Source organism: Urocitellus parryii, chromosome 6 (assembly GCF_045843805.1).
Source record: "Urocitellus parryii isolate mUroPar1 chromosome 6, mUroPar1.hap1, whole genome shotgun sequence".
NCBI lineage: Eukaryota > Metazoa > Chordata > Mammalia > Rodentia > Sciuridae > Urocitellus > Urocitellus parryii.
In genome coordinates, this window is record NC_135536.1 from 73,092,999 (window position 1) to 73,109,083 (window position 16,085).

General features: G+C 39.0%; 1 protein-coding gene across 1 annotated transcript; it reads right to left on the reverse strand.

The window, feature by feature from the left end:
* Nucleotides 1–33: 33 nt before the first annotated feature.
* Nucleotides 34–9,573, reverse strand: Tomm20l (translocase of outer mitochondrial membrane 20 like). The gene is made up of 5 exons (XM_026384099.2): nt 9,343–9,573; nt 9,150–9,193; nt 4,963–5,044; nt 1,031–1,173; nt 34–117 (listed from the first exon to the last, which is right to left on the reverse strand). Exons 1-5 carry the CDS (start codon nt 9,476–9,478, stop codon nt 70–72), a joined length of 453 nt encoding a protein of 150 aa, XP_026239884.1. The 5' UTR covers nt 9,479–9,573; the 3' UTR covers nt 34–69.
* Between the last annotated feature and the right edge of the window lie 6,512 nt (nt 9,574–16,085).

Here is a 16,085-nt window from a genome sequence, read left to right on the forward strand (position 1 = left end):
GTTTATGCTATATAGAACCATAGTTTTCTGACTGGACTGTGGATACGTTGAAATGTTTTTCAATCAGGATCATCCATCCTCCAAGCATTCCTGTTCATTCATTTCTGCCTCAAGTTGCTGGTAAATACATAAAACAGTTACTTGCTAATCATTTCAATTCATGATCCTTTTCTTGCCTCCCTTCCTTTGCCAGGATGGGCATCATACATTCTTATCCTAGCTACATTTTCATATATCTTCAAGAAACATTCCAAGACTAGCTTGAGTTTAGTGGAATCTGAACTGTTGTGTATCTTGTTCAAAAGCTGAGAGTCCAACATGAATGGTTCTGAATCTAACCAACAATATATACTTTATTGCAGGTCTTAACATGGGATCAGTAGATAAAAAAGCGAACCAGAGTTAAAGTAGTATCTTGAGATTTATCCTGAAACAGCCCAGTATTTTCAGGAAATTCTAGTTGATACAGAAATATACCAAAGAGTTTGGTAAATGTAAGAGAACTAATATCTTAATCAATTGGCTTATAAATGGATTTTGTTACCAATATAAACTTGTATTTAAGGGAACACTAATTGGCCTAAATGTTTAAATTTACCAAAGTGATTTATATGTTTTATCATGTTTGTGGGAAGTAAAGTAATACTGTTTGTTCTGCTTTAAAGCAGAAATGCTGAAACAAGTATAATAACAAAATAATGTATTTCAGGGCTGAGGCTGGGGCTCAGTTGTAGAGTGCTCACCTAGCATGCATGAGGCACTGGGTTGGATCCTCAGCACCACATAAAAATAAAATAAAGATATTGTACCCACCTATAACTAAAAAATAAATACTAAAAAAATATGTAATTCATTATAGTCAAAACATGAAAAACAGGCTGGCTTCATCTTAAAGCAAAGGAAACAACCAAAACTTAAGATATTTTACTCTTAAACTTCAGGCAATTCACTCACGTACTTTGCTATTTCTATGTAATTACATGGTTATTTACTGTGTATATTTCACAAAGATAGTTAAAAATGTGCTCACCTGGCAAATAAGGGGGATTTTTTGCAACAGCATCTCAAATACCTGAGGAGGGAGTGTATGTCTGAAAACCTTCAGAAGTTCCCGTGGTTGCCCACACAATAAAAGGGCATTGCTAAGATGTTCAACTCCCATTCTACAGTCCCCTGAAACACATTAAGTTTTCAGCAAAGTATTAATGTACTTCAAAATACACATTCTACAAACTACTAACAAAAGCAATTTGGATTTAAAAACATCAATAATATTTAGACAAGTTCCATGAAGAATAGAGTTCAAGTGTGAGGAGAAATATTGAGTGTCACAATGTTAAAGCTGCAATAGGAATAATTTTGTGAGGCAAACTATAACAAGTGTCCTCTTTCTGTTGGAAGTGCATTCTTATATTGTACATGTAAGGGATGGATGATGAGTATTGTAGTGTTGTGATCTTTTATTAATGAGTTATCTGTGTGACGGGTGAAATATTAAAATATGAAATATAATGTTCCTGCTAAACCTGAAGTCTTAACCTCCAGACATTCTGATTTAATTGTTTTAGGATTTGATGGAGATTTAAATTAAACTTTTTAAAAACAGATCCTATTATCAAAGACTTCAAGCAAGATTCAGCATAACATGAAGTAATATCTAGAGGGAAAAGAATAAGAGATTTATAAACTCTAATGTATAAGTAGTTGTTTTTAAATGCATTAAGGAAGATTGGCTTATATTCGAAGATTGGAAAGTAACCGTAGTATTTCTGTGCAAGTCAGAACATGGAACAACTTGGTTTCACTCTGTTGTTCTACTTTTAGGAAATGCAAAGATCAGTGAACTGACTTAAGGTTTCAAAATTATTTTTATGCCACAGTTAGGAATAGAAGCTAAATTTGACTTTTGAAGGCAGTATGCTGCCTGTCTTCAGGTATTATATAATCCTAAGGAATGAAATTTGACACACTTCATACAACTTGGAAACTTAAAAATACATTTCCCTACAGTTATAATAATAGATTCCCACTAACTGAAACAAATTTTCCATTTATTGGTTGAAATAAATGATCATATAAAAACTACACAAAGCATATTCATGTAAAAATACATTCCCAAGAAGCTTAAACTGAAAGACCACAAAGACATGACCTGACGTAGATACAAGCAATATGTAGGTTGCAAGACAAGTTTTGTGCCTTTCCAGATAGTTAATTTTACATTTCCAACATTAGAAATTTCCATTAAGGCTTTTATTATTTATAACAATATAGCTTTATGGAGGTGATGCATTAAATCAAATTATTCTATTGTATTGAGTTTTTAACCAAAAAAGCTGGGTGTGGTAGCGTAGTGCTGTAATCCCAGCATCCTGGGAGGCAGAGGCCAGCCTCAGCAACTTGGCAAGGCTCTGTCTCAAAAAATTCTAAAAAATGGGTGGAGGATGTCACTCAGTGGTAAAGCACCCCTGGGTTCAATCGCCAATACCACAAGAAAAAACATACAGTACCTGCTCTCAAGATTGAGGTGCTAATAGAATACAAAAACAATTTGGTCAATTAAGTCAACCAGCCAATAAATTAAATTACACCAGCTCCCCAGAAGTACCAATCAAAATTTCTGGCTCCATAGACAACCACAAATAAAATAGTTGTAGAACTGTAAAGCATCCTTAATCTGAAAATTCATAATGCTCCAAAATTGAAAACTTTTTTTTTTTAATAGTACTGGGGACTGAACCCAGAGGTGCTTCACCACTGAATTACATCACCAGCCCTTTTTTTGCTTTTATTTTGAAGAGTTGCCACAGCTGGTCTCAGACTTAAAGTCCTCCTGCCTCAGCCTCCCAGGTAGCTGGGATTACAGGCATGCTCCACTTCACCCAGCCAAAATCAAGTTACTTTTGACGGCCAACATAAGGCCACAAGTGGAAAATTCCACACCTAACTCCATGTAGCAGGTCACATTTCAAATACTGGTGCACTAAAAATTTTGTATAAAATTACTTTTAGGCTATGTATAAGGTGTATATGGGATAAATGAATTCCATTTTTTTTACTTAAGTCCTATCCCTAAGACATTTTGTTATGTATATGTATATATTCCACAGTTAGAACCTGGTCCCAAGAATTCTGGATAAGGGGTACTCAACCTGCATGTTCTATCTGACAGCAAAGTAATGAAAATTGGAGTTAGTGGCTGAGAAAATGGGAAAAGTTGAGAAAACTGCAAAAAGCTGGGCGAAAATTTACCACTAGAACACTTGTTCTATAGGACTGGGTTGTGGCTCAGCAGTAGAGCACTCACCTAACATGTGGGTTTGATCCTCAGCATCACATAGAATGGATAAATTAAAAAAAAAGGTATTGTGTCCAACTACAACTAAAAAGTAAATATTTTTTTTTTTAAAAAAGAACACTTGTTCTAACTTTGGGTTTATACTGTATTAACCTAGGGAGATTTAAAAAATGGTGATGCCAGAGTCCCACCTCCAGAGACTGATTTAATCAGTTTGGGGTTTGAAGATACTTAAACTAGCAGCCAAAATTGCAAACTACATTATACAGAAGTATATGATATAATCTTAAAGAGTCAATCACTTTAGGGATCACAGAGAGGGACAAAATTGTAAAACCAACCCTTGCAATTTTTGTTCTAATAACATCAATAACTTATCCACCTCTAAATCTAACTAAATTATTACATGGTAGCACTTGAACATAAAGAGGAATAAAATATGATCAAATAAGTAGTTGTATGTTGCTTAATATGGAGGATACTTTTTTTTTTCCCCTGAGCTGCTGGGGATCAAATCCAAGGCCTCTTGCATGCTAGGCAAGCATGTACCACTGAGCCACACCTCCAATCCTAAGGGGATACATTCTGAAAAATGCATCACCATTAGACTACTGCATCACTGTGTAAAATACAAAAATAATACAATTAGTGAAAAATACGGTGTAGTTAACACCAAGTTAGAAAATATAGCCTACTACATACCTAGCTATGTAGTATATACCATTATACCAGCAGTCATGGTTGACTTAAACATCATTATGTGGACCATGAATTATGAATTTTTTTCTCTCAAGTTATAATTCTAATTTTCTTTCCCTACATCTATCCTACTATAATAACAGTTAAAGCTGAAAGGTTTTATATATTTTAATTGCCCCTATATTCAGTAAGTATCCATATCTAGAGAGGAATTGAGATTTTATGAGCCCACACACACAATTTAAGAAAAGGTACATAAAGTTAAAAATAAAAAAATTGTTAGTGGGTTTTGGGAAAGGGCTATGTAAATGAAAGTCTTAAGCTTTATTACCTTGTGTAAAAGTCCCTCCTGTTTATATTATTTAAGTCATACCTGTAATCCCAGTTACTTGGGAGGCTGAGGTAGCAAGACTATAATTTTAAAGCCATCCTGAACAATTTAGCAAGACCCTGTCTCAAATTTAAAAGGGTGCCAGGTGAGGTAGTGCATGCCTATAATCCCAGTGATGGGAGGCTGAGGCAGAAGGATTCCAAGTTCAAAACCAGCCTTGGCAACTTAGTAAGGTCCTACGCAACTTAATGAGACCCTGTCTCAAAACATAAAAAAAGGCTGGGGGATGGCTCAGTGGCACAGCACCCCTTGGTTCAACCCCTGGTGCAAAGAAAAAAAAAAGTCATTTTGAAAATTCATATATTGAGAATTGTACATAAAAATAAATGAGACATGCATGGCTTTGTTTCCCTGCCTGTCTACTTCTCAGACTAGAACATAAACTTGAACACTAATTATTGTAGTGTGATTGGGGGGAGGTGTTAGTGTAATGAAGTGAAAATGCTGGGCCATTTAACTGCAACAAGCTGATTAACACATCTAGCTAGCTATTTGACATACAAATCCTAATCAATAATATTTCCTGAACATAAATTATCATAAATAACTCACAAAGGAATGTTTACATTCTTACCTCTAGACAGCCAAAGTTCTCCCATCTGTATCTCTTGAAAAAAACGTTCTTGTAGTTTTTCATTTGGTGCTGGATCCCAAAACTGAAAGATTTTTAAAATGTTTTAACAATGAGTAAAGATTGTAAAGTATATGGTTACTGATCAAAATTGATTTTTATTTAAAAAAACTTGAACCTAGTCTCTAAATCCAACTTTTGAGAAATGCAGTTCTTCTTTATTGTATTCAAATCAATTTCCTAAAATGGAGTTGTAATTTCAAGTGATAAAAATACACAGCAATGTATCAAAGTAGGTTGAGATGCTTGCAATAACTCTTATCCATATTTTATCTTAACTACTAAATCCACAGCAGAAATACTACTACAATGAGTATAACAAAGGTAGCTTTGTATGTTGCAATATTATTTTCTTGCCTGGATCAACAGTGACTATTGATTATATTGTAATTATTTTTCTGGCCTGTGGAGTCACTTTGGTCATTTGGTTGATGTCTGTTCAGGTAGCAGTAACTCTCTAGTAAGGGAGGCAAGAAGCTATAGTAAGGATTCTGTACTCACAGGCTCACAAGGACATGGTGAGGGGTTGGCAGGCAGTTGGTAACTATTAGAAGGATGCTTTGGTTTGCTGCAGCCTGGTTCATTAAGGTAAGCATAGCCATAAGATGGCATCATCATTGGTACTGAGCCTAGGGCTGGTGTTTCAAGGCAAACCCTGGCCCAGAAATATCAACTACACTACCAGTTACTTCACCTTTAGTCTTTTATATCCAGAGGATTTAGGTAATTGTTTTCCCCAAGAATAATATTTTTTAAATGGGATGACCTTGGAGAAAGGTCACCTTTTAAGCTTTTATCAGCAAACATGCTAAGGATCAGTAACACCTATAGCACTGCAAAAATAAAAATAAAAGTCTAAAATACCTGGTTGCCCATAAGAATTCCTTGGGCCACCCCTGACATGCTGAAACAGAATTGCTGGTGCTAGGATTAGAAATATCTGCATATTTTAACAAATAATCCAGGTGAATCTAATAAGGATGGTCCATGGAACATACTTTCGGAAACAAAAGGTCCTGAGGTGAGAAGGAAGAAAAATTCTAGAAGAAATAGGAAAAGACATCTCTCTTCTGCCTGGGGGCTATTCATCAACAAAACAAGAAAAGTTTTTGCAAGATTATATGAAAGAACATTTGAAAAAGTCTGCTTCTGCATCTTCTTCACTGAAATAATGCAGATCTTCATTATTTCCCCTCCTGATTGCCAATGACTTATTTTCCTGCCTTCAACTTCTCTCCTCCTCTCCAATCTCCACAGTGGCACCAGACTAACCTTCTTTTAAAAAGTAAAACAAGCCAGGCATGGTGGCACACACCTGTAATTCCAGTGATTTACATGTGAGACCCTGTCTCAAAAAACAAAAAAGGCTGGGGCATGGCTCAGTGGTACAGCACTCCTTGGTTCCAACGTATGAGAAATGCAGTTATTCTTTATATTATTCAAATTTTCTTTCTTTATATTATTCAAAAACTCATGGTGGCTTCCAGTTTGAGGCCAGCCTCAGCAATTTAGCAAGGACCTAAGCAACGTAGTGAGATTGTCTTGAAAATAAAAAAAAATAAAAAGGACTGGGATGTAGCTCCAGAGATAGAGAACTCCTGGGTTTGATCCCCAGTATGGGAGAAAAAAAAAAGAGCAAAACAAGCTGGGTGCAGGGGCTACTCCCAGATACTCAGGAGGTTGAGGCAGGAGAATTTCAAGTTGAAGGCCAGCTTTCCCTCATTCCATCCCTTAGCAATTTAGCAAGACAGTCTCAAAATAAAAAATAAAAACGGATAGGGGTATAACAGTGGTAAAGCACCCTTAGGACCAATCCCCCCCAAAATGTTTTTTCATCTCTTCTCTGAAAGTCATCATCATTGGTTATCCACTATAACAGAGAAAAGTTGAGACTTTACAGTTTGACATTCTAAGGCCTCCATTAGAAGATACCAAACTACCACTCAGCTATCTTTCCAGCACATCTTGAAGACTGCAATTTCACAGTCTGTGCATTGACAAGCTGCTTCTTTCTGCCTATCATGAATAATATTCAATAAATATATGCCAAACAGTGCTGTAGACACAGAGGGAATGGACAGTTAAAAAAAAAAAAAGCCCTCCTTTGTACAAAAAATGAAAACCATTAAATAATCACACACACAAAGGTTCAAGGTCAACCATGAATAAGGGCAACGGAGGAGAAGGACATGGAGCTATTCTAGACTCTGTCCCAAACAGGCTGGGAAAGGCATCTCTAATCCCAGCCAGTTTCCTTAACCAAGGCATCTGGGCCTTTATTTTGTAAATGACTCACTTCTAAACCTCAGAAGTCTGTGACTCCTGCTTCCCCCAGATCCTTTTATCTGTCAGCATGAACTATTCTTCCCAGTCTTCACTGACACCACTATAACTTAGAATTTTTATTACTTCTCACCTATACTACTGAAATAGCCTGTTCTCTTTCAAACCATCTAGTACACTCCTGCCTGATCAATCCAAGTATTTTTTTCTTTCCTCCTTAAAAAAAAAAAAAAAAAAAAAAAATCCTGCTCAGAAACTGCTCAGTAACTCCCTCCATTGAGTCTTTCCTTAACCTTGCCTTCAAGCCAGCCTTGCCTCTCATTCCATCCCTACTCAGCTCATTCCATCCCTGACCTCACCTCCCACTCTTCCTCACTGTGGCTCCTTTGCCAAGCTGATTTACTGGATAGGTCTGGCAGATTCCCCACTTCTCATTATGCGCCTTTAGCTCCCTCCATCCCTGAACCCACAACCCAAATTCCTCCAATGCCATCTCCCAAACTTAATTCCTAGTTCAGTTCAATGGCATTTTTTTCTCCAAAGTCTTCTGCAGAAAAATTGCATTTATTTAAAATAGCCATAGTAATATTCCCACTTCCACGTATGCTTTTGGAACCTTTCCTATCAAGAGGAATTTATTTCCTCTGCCTGGAATGAAGCAGGCCTCAATAATGCAAGAAATCCCCCAATGCATGCCCCTGTATGCTCTGGCACTCTTCCCCTCACTCTCTGTAACATTCTATGTGTATGTCCTTGCTCGCCCCTGGGGACCCAGCCCAGCATACAATAAGGAATCTCAGGCCACATGAAGAGGACATGTTCAGGTGCTCAGGCCAAGAGTCCCAGGTAAAGGAACAGCAGACATCAACTGCCAAATGTGAGGGAGTGAGTCTTCACAGGATCCTAGCCAGGTGCCCTGGAGTCACCTGACTGAAGCTGAATGGGGCAGGAAAACACCCACCAGCCCTGCCTAAATTAGAGATTCAGGTGCAAAGTGTTACTTTAAAGCAGAACAATAAGTGAACTGCACACCTTCCACAGTAATCCTACCCTGAAAATGATCTTTCCTCCTCTGAGCTCTTGGTGCATTTGTTGGCTCTCTCCACGGCCTTGCTTTGGGGGTTATTGTTATTCCCCTATTGCAGATCCCTGCCCCGCCTAGGAGAATGCCTCATACCTAAGAGGCTCTCAAACAGGTGTTGACTGACTGAAAGAAAGAATGCGGGTGGAGGGCTGGGGTTGTGGCTCAGTGGTAGCGCACCTGCCCAGTATGTGTGAGGCACTGGGTTCAATCTTCAGCACCATAAAATAAGTTAAGTAAAATAAAGGCATTGGTTCCAGTCTACAACTAAAAGTACTTCTTAAAAATGAAGGTGAGCTTAATTCCTTAAGTTGGACACAAGAAGCCTAAGAACGCTCAGTGGCACTTTTACAGCTGATGGGAGTTAACTGAAGCTGAGCCAATCACCGAGATGACTGCAATGGTTATCTTTTAAAGCGACAAATCAAATTCTCTCCTAGAGAGACGAAGATGCTTTCTGCAACCAGCTGGAAGACTGGCCCTTCGAGGCGGGCTCTGGAAGTTGGTATCACGAGGCCTCGGCGCCTTTTCAGCGGGACGTGCAGCTCTGGGCTCTGGGCCGGCCACAGCGCCTTCTCCCTCTTCAATTAAAAGAAGCGCGTGGCCCTACAGTGTCACAGCTGCCGTTTTATAACCCCTTGGTGTCCTCCTTCCCTTCCTCCCCTCGGTTCTGTAAGAAATTAAAAACTAAACGTCCGGCCGCGGCACGGGTGGGTGGGGGCGCGGCGCGGCCGACGGCGCCAGCCCGGGCTCCGACGCTCTTCACCTGCGCGCAGGGCTCCACGGCCCTCGGCCGCTGGGCTCTTCTCTCTGCGAACACAACGCAGCACGTGCTGGCGGGGTGTGCGAGGCCGGCGTGGGGCCCCGGGGCCCTAGGCCCAGCTCGCCCCGGCCCGCCCGGCGCCCACCCCGCGGCCGCTCGGCCCCTCCGGCGACGCCTCGGCCGCCGGCGCACTCACTGTCCCGCAGGCGGCGCTTGAACTCGGGGTCGCTACGCCGCTTCCGGTCGAAGTAAACACAGTAGCAGAGGAAGGCGACGGCGCCGCCGGCCGCCAGGGCCCCCAGGAGGCCGAGGAAGGAGCGGACGCACGGCATCGGCCGTGGGGTTCGCGAGCCAGGCGTTGGGCGCGCGCCGGGCGGTGGAGGAGTGTCGGCCCGACCCGACCCGGGGCCTCCGTGCGCCCCGATGCAGGCGCGCCCAGCGGCGCGTTGACTCCTTGCAGCTAGGCTTGTGGACTGATGAGGAAACCGGGGGTCTTAGAGGATGAGTGTTCGAGGCCCCACAGCCAGCGAGTAGCAGAGCTGCGTTCCAACCCAGGTGTATCGGACTCCAAATTCTGAACCCCTCTCCAGACACACCCTGCCCCTATGCCTATTTGAGGCAAATCACAGTATGCTGGGCATGGTGCTTCTGGGGACATGGGACCTCCTTAGACCTCTGCTCCCTCACCTACAAACCTTAATAGACTCTGACATCAGCGTTGATCATCTCAGTTAACAGCTTTTAACACTACCCCATACTTCCCAAACTTGTCTCTCTTATCATCTGAAAGGATCCAGCAAACCTCCAACTACCTTAACCCAATAGTGGGAAGAGGGAGGAATTTTTAGGCAATAATAATATATTTTTTAAATTTTTTTGACAGTTGTAGATGGAAAGAATACCTTTATTTGTTTATTTTTATGTGGTGCTGAGGATCGAACCCAGAGCCTCATGCACGCCAGGCAAGCACTCTGCCACTGAGCTACAGCCCCAGCCCAAGTAATAATATTTTTATTGGTGCATTATAATTGTACATAATAATAGGATTCATTGTTACACATTGGTACATGAACACAGCATAATTTGGTCAATTCCATTCTGAAGCAATATTTGGCCTAGAAAAAAACCGGATAATTTGCTAGGCGGAGCTAGGCCTGACAGTCAAAAGGTCCCAGAGCAAAAGGGGCTCAGATAGACCTGTGATACCTGCTGCTTAGATGTCTTTCTTTGAGATATTTACCTTATCCAGCAGATACAGCAGAAAGAAAGGAAGTAAAACCTTGCCCCCAGTGCCAGAGTTTTTTTTTAATATTTTTTTCTTTTTTTTTTTTTTAGTTGTAGTTGGACATAATACTTCTATTTGGTTTATTTATTTTTTTATGTGGTGCTGAGGATCAAACCCTGGGACCCGCATGTGTGAGGCGAGTGGGCTACCGCTGAGCCACAACCCTAGCCCCCAGAGTTTTTATAACTAAGGCAAGCAAAGTAAAAATGTAAGAATTAGTGCTGAGGTTGTGACTCAGCAATAAAGAGCGCTTGCCTAGCATGTATGAGGCACTGGGTTCAATTCTCAGCATCACATATAGATAAATGAATAAAATAAAGGTCCATCAACACCTTAAAATTATTTTTAAAAATAAAGAACTAAATTATTTCGTTTTCTTGGATCATTCTATTGTTGTTTACTCATTTGTGATATTAATAGTGTGCACAGCAAGGTGCTCCTCACTGCTGTGAATTTCAGTGTGTCTGAGAAGTAGCTGTTGCCCTCATGATATTAGAATTAGCAGGTGTAAGTTAAATATCATTTCAGGGTTAGCAGGTGTCGTTGATCACTGCTTTCTTAGATATGTTTTCTCTTATGATAACTTAGTCTTGTTGAGAAGTTTGTAGTGTTTCTGGTGATCTGGGACTAGTTTTGGATTCAGAATCTTGGCAGTGGGTGTATCCAGCTCCAGATCATGCTTTTTAGGCTGGCTGCATATGTCTTCTCTCTACTGCCCTCTTCAATTCTCAACCTTTTCTGAGATCCTTATCAATCTCTGTCCGAAGGGAGGAATGAGGCTAAAGAAACTGGAGCCAGGGACAATGTTCAGGTACAAAGTGAAGAGTGGAATTAAAAGGGAGGAGAATTATTACAGCAGTTATAATTAAACACATTACTGAGGTTAAAATGGCTACAGAGACCTTGAAAAGTAATTGAGTCAGGCTCAGTGACACATACCTGTGTTCCCAGTGACTCAGGAGGCTGAGTCAGGAGGATCACAAGTTCCAGGGCAGCCTCAGCAATTTAGTGAGGCCCTAAACAACTTAGAAAGACCCTGCCTCAAAAAATAAAAAGGGCTGGGATGTTTCTCAGTGGTTATGCACCCCTGGGTTTAATCCCTGCTACCAAATTTAAAAAAGAGAGAGAAGAATAAAAGTAATTGAAATGTTTTCAGGAAAATTTCCACTGTAAATGATATTCTCTTCTTAGATATAGACACCACTTCAGCTTATTTGGTGATCAGCAGGCCACAAATTTGGTGTATCCATACTACTTGCCATGTTCAAGTTGAGAGAGTTTAATAGTTGTACCCAAAGCATGCTATGCTGGATGATAGCTCTTTCTTTTAAATGACTCTACTGAGGGATGATTGATATACAATAAATTAAATCTATCTAAAGCATAAAATTTAATAAATTTTGACATGCATACATCTTGACAACACCACTAAAATCAAAATATCCATCATCCCTAAAGCTTTCTTCATGCACCTCCTTAAGCACTTCCAGATTTGTATGTGCAAGGCAAGTGCCCTACCCCTGAGCTGCATCCCCAGCCTCCAACCTTTGTAAGGTCTTCCTCCCCACTGCCTTCCTGGCCATGCCACCACCACTGTTTGACTGTAAATTAGTTTGCATTTTCCAAAGTATTATATAAATGGAATTATATAATTCCATCTTTTATTGTCTGGTTTATTTCACTCAGCATAATTATTTGGAGATTCACCCAGGCTGATTTAATAGTTTAATTTCATCGGTAAGTAGTATATCCATATTTGTTCCACCATTCATCTGATGTTCATGGATATTTAGATTGTTCCCATTTTAAACTATTACAAATAAGGCTACTATAAATATATAGTACAAACTTATACCCCCCCCCCACACACACAGAGGGCTTCATCTATACATCTTTTTCCTATTCCCTTGAGTAAATATATGGTAAGGGTATGTATCTTTTTATAAGAAACACTTTTCTAAACTGGTTATGCCATTTTGCATTCCCATCAACAATACATATGAATTCTAGTTCCTCCCTATTTTGCCAACGCTTGGTATGCTCAATATTTTTAATTTTAGCTATTCTAGTGTGTAGTTGACTCTCACTATGGTTTCCCTAATGCCAAATGATGAACAATTCGAGGGGGGGCTGTTACCAGGGATTGAATCCAGGGATGGTCTACCACTGAACTATATCCCCAGCCCTTTTTATTTTGATACAGGGTATTGCTGAGATGCTCAGACTGGCCTTAAACTTACAATCCTCCTATCTCAGCTACTGTAATCCCTCAGTATCTGGGATTACAGGTATGTACTTCCATGCCCAATGAGCGACTTTTTAAATTTTAGCGCAATTTTAGGCTTAGCAAAATTAACTGGAAGGTACAGTTTATACATGAACCCCACACATATGCATAGCCTACTCCATGATCAATACTTCCCATCAGCATGGTACATTTGGTACAACTGATAAATCTACATTGACACATCATTATTACTCAGAACACACAGTTTGTATTAGAGTTCACTCTTGGTGTACAAATGTATAATGGTTTGAAAAACTGTATAATGACATATACCCATTATTGTAGTATAATAGACAATAGTTTCCTGGTCTTAAAGATCACCCATGCTTTCTCTAACTATCCCTCCCACTCCCCGGGGCCCCTGAAAACAATGATATTTACTGATTTGATAGTTTTTTTAGAGATAGAGAAGAGAGAAATTTTTTTTTTTAATATTTATTTTTCAGTTTTCGGTGGACACAACATCTTTATTTTATGTGGTGCTGAGAATCGAACCCAGCGCCCCGCGCATGCCAGGCAAGCACATTACCGCTTGAGCCACATCCCCAGTCCATGATGGTTTTGCATTTTCCAGAATGCCACACAGTTGGAATCATCCGGTATGTTGCCTTTTCAGATTGCCTTCCTACAGTCAGTAATGTACATTTGTCTCCTCCATTCATAGCTTGATAGCTCGTTTTTTTCGATGAGGAGTACCCTAGTACCTATATATACCGCAATTTGTTCATTCACCTTCTTGAGGTATATCTTAGTTGCTTCCAAATTTTGGAAATTATGAACAAAGCTGCTAAAAATAGTCATGTGCCAGTTTTTGTGTGGTCATAAGTTTTCAATATATACTTATGAGTACAAATGCTTGAGGGCTGGGGATGTGGCTCAAGCGGTAGCGCGCTGGCCTGGCATGTGTGCGGCCCGGGTTCGATCCTCAGCACCACATACCAACAAAGATGTTGTGTCCGCCGAGAACTAAAAAAATAAATAAATATTAAAAATTCTCTCTCTCTCTCTCTCTCTCTCTCTCTCTCTCTCTCTCTCTCTCTCTCTCTCCTCTCTCTTTAAAAAAAAAATTAAAAAAAATAAACAAATGCTTGATTGTGTAGTAAAATTGTTTCATTTAGCAGGAAACTAAAGACAGCCAAATTGTCTTCCAAAGTGTTTATACCATTTTGCATTCCTACCAGCAATGAATGAAAGTTCCTGTTGCACCATATCTTCACCAGCATTTGATATTGTCAGTATTAGGGATTTTTGTTTATATTTTAGTAAATGTATAGTAGTACCTCATTGTTTTAATCATCATTTCCAAATTACATGTGATGTTGAAAAATTTTTTTCATATATTTATTTCAATCTTTATAACTTCTTTGATGAGGTACCTATTCAAATATTTTCCCCATTTTAAAATCAGGTTGTTTTCTTAGTGTTATTTTAATAGTTGTACATTTTGGATAAGCCTGCTTGTTTGGGTGTGATTTTTTCCCCCCACCAAAACTCATGTTGAAAGTTGATTCCCATGTTGGTGGTATGAGAAGGTGGAGCCTTTATGTGTTGATTAGGTGTTTGAGAGAGATTAATGCCACTCCTGTGGGACTAGCTTCACATCTAGTGAGTTCTTGCTTTTGATACCTTGCATTAGTTACATAAGGTAGAGATGCTCAAATTTTCTCTATTCTGCAGGTGCCTATTTTTTTCTTCCACTTTCTATCATGAATTGAAGCAACACAATGCCAATGGTTTGCCAATGGCATGTTCTTGGATTTCCTGGCCTTCAGAACCATGAGCTAAAATAAGCCTTTTTCCCCTTTTTAAACCTTTTTCTTATATAAGTTACCAAATGTTAGGTATTTTGTTACAGCAACAGAAAATGGACTAAAACACAATCCCTTAACAGATGTATCTTTTGCAGATATTGTCTCCCAGTCTGTGGTTCTTCTCTTTCTCTTTCTAACACATTTTTTAGAATGATTATTTACCATCTATGTATATTCCTAGATGAAGAACATGGACTAAAGAGTCCACTTTTGAAGTACAGTGATTGAACCCCAGTGTGCTCAACCACTGAGCCACATTCCCAGCCCTTTTTATTTTTAATTTTATTTGAGACAGGATCTCACTAAGTTGTTTATGGCCTTGCTAAAGTTGCTAAGGTTGGCTTTGAATTTTTGATCCTTCTGCCTCAGCCCTCTGAGTCGCTGGGATTACAGGTGTATGCCACTGCACCTGGCTCTGCATTGTTTGGTTTTTTGACTATTGAGCTTTGATAGTTCTTTTTATATTTTTGATACAAATCCTCAATCTGACATGTGATTTGCAAATAGTTTCTTAGAGTCTGTTTCTTGTCTTTTCATTCTTTTAATAGTATCTTAAGAAGTCAAAGTTTTTAATTTTGATGAAGTCCAATTTATCCCTGTGTTTCATTCTAAGGATTGAGCTTTTGGTGTTCTATCTGAGCCTAACCCAGTTTGGCAGGAGGTCACAAAAAAGTTTACCCATGTTTTATTTTAGATTTTTATAAGTTTTAGAGTTTGGATATATTTTGTGATCTACTTAAAATTGTGATCTATTTTGAGTTTTTGCATATTGTACAATGTAGGAATCCAAATTTTTGTTTGTTTTTGTGGTGCTGGAGATAAAACCCAGGGCTTCATGCATGTGTGAGTCAATCATCTGTCACTGAGCTTCATCCCCAACCTCTAGATTTCGTTTTCTAAACATATGTTAAGTCCAATTATTTCAGCACTGTTTTTTTGTTTTGTTTTGTTTTGTTTATTTAACATGCTGTCCTGTCTTTACTATATTGCCTCTGGAGCTTTGTCAAAAACTACTTTTCTGCCACATATATGAGAGCTATTTCTTGGCTCTTATTTTGTTCCACTGATATAGCTTCTTATTCCAGGAGCATACTGTTTTGATCACTATAACTTTATAACAATTCTTGAAATTAGGTAGTGGTAGGCCCCTAACTTAATTCTCTTATTTAGAATTGTTTTGGTTATTCTAGTTCCTTTGTATTTCCATATGAGTCTTATAATTACCTTGTTAATTTCTACAAAAATACCACCTGGAATTTTTTTTTTTTTAAAGAGAGGGAAGAATCCTTTGTTAAAAATTTATTTATTTATTTATTTTTAGTTGTAGGTGGACACAATATCTTTATTTTATTTTATTTTTTTTATGTGGTGCTAGGGATTGAACCCAGTGCCTCATCTGTACTAGGCAAGCCTCTACCACAGAGCCACAACCCCAGCCCCACCACCTAGGATTTTTATTAGGATTTCACTGAAATTGAGGATTGTCTTAGTTCACTTATTTTTCTATAACAAAACATCTAAGATTAGGTAATTTATAAAGATAATTGCTTTATTGC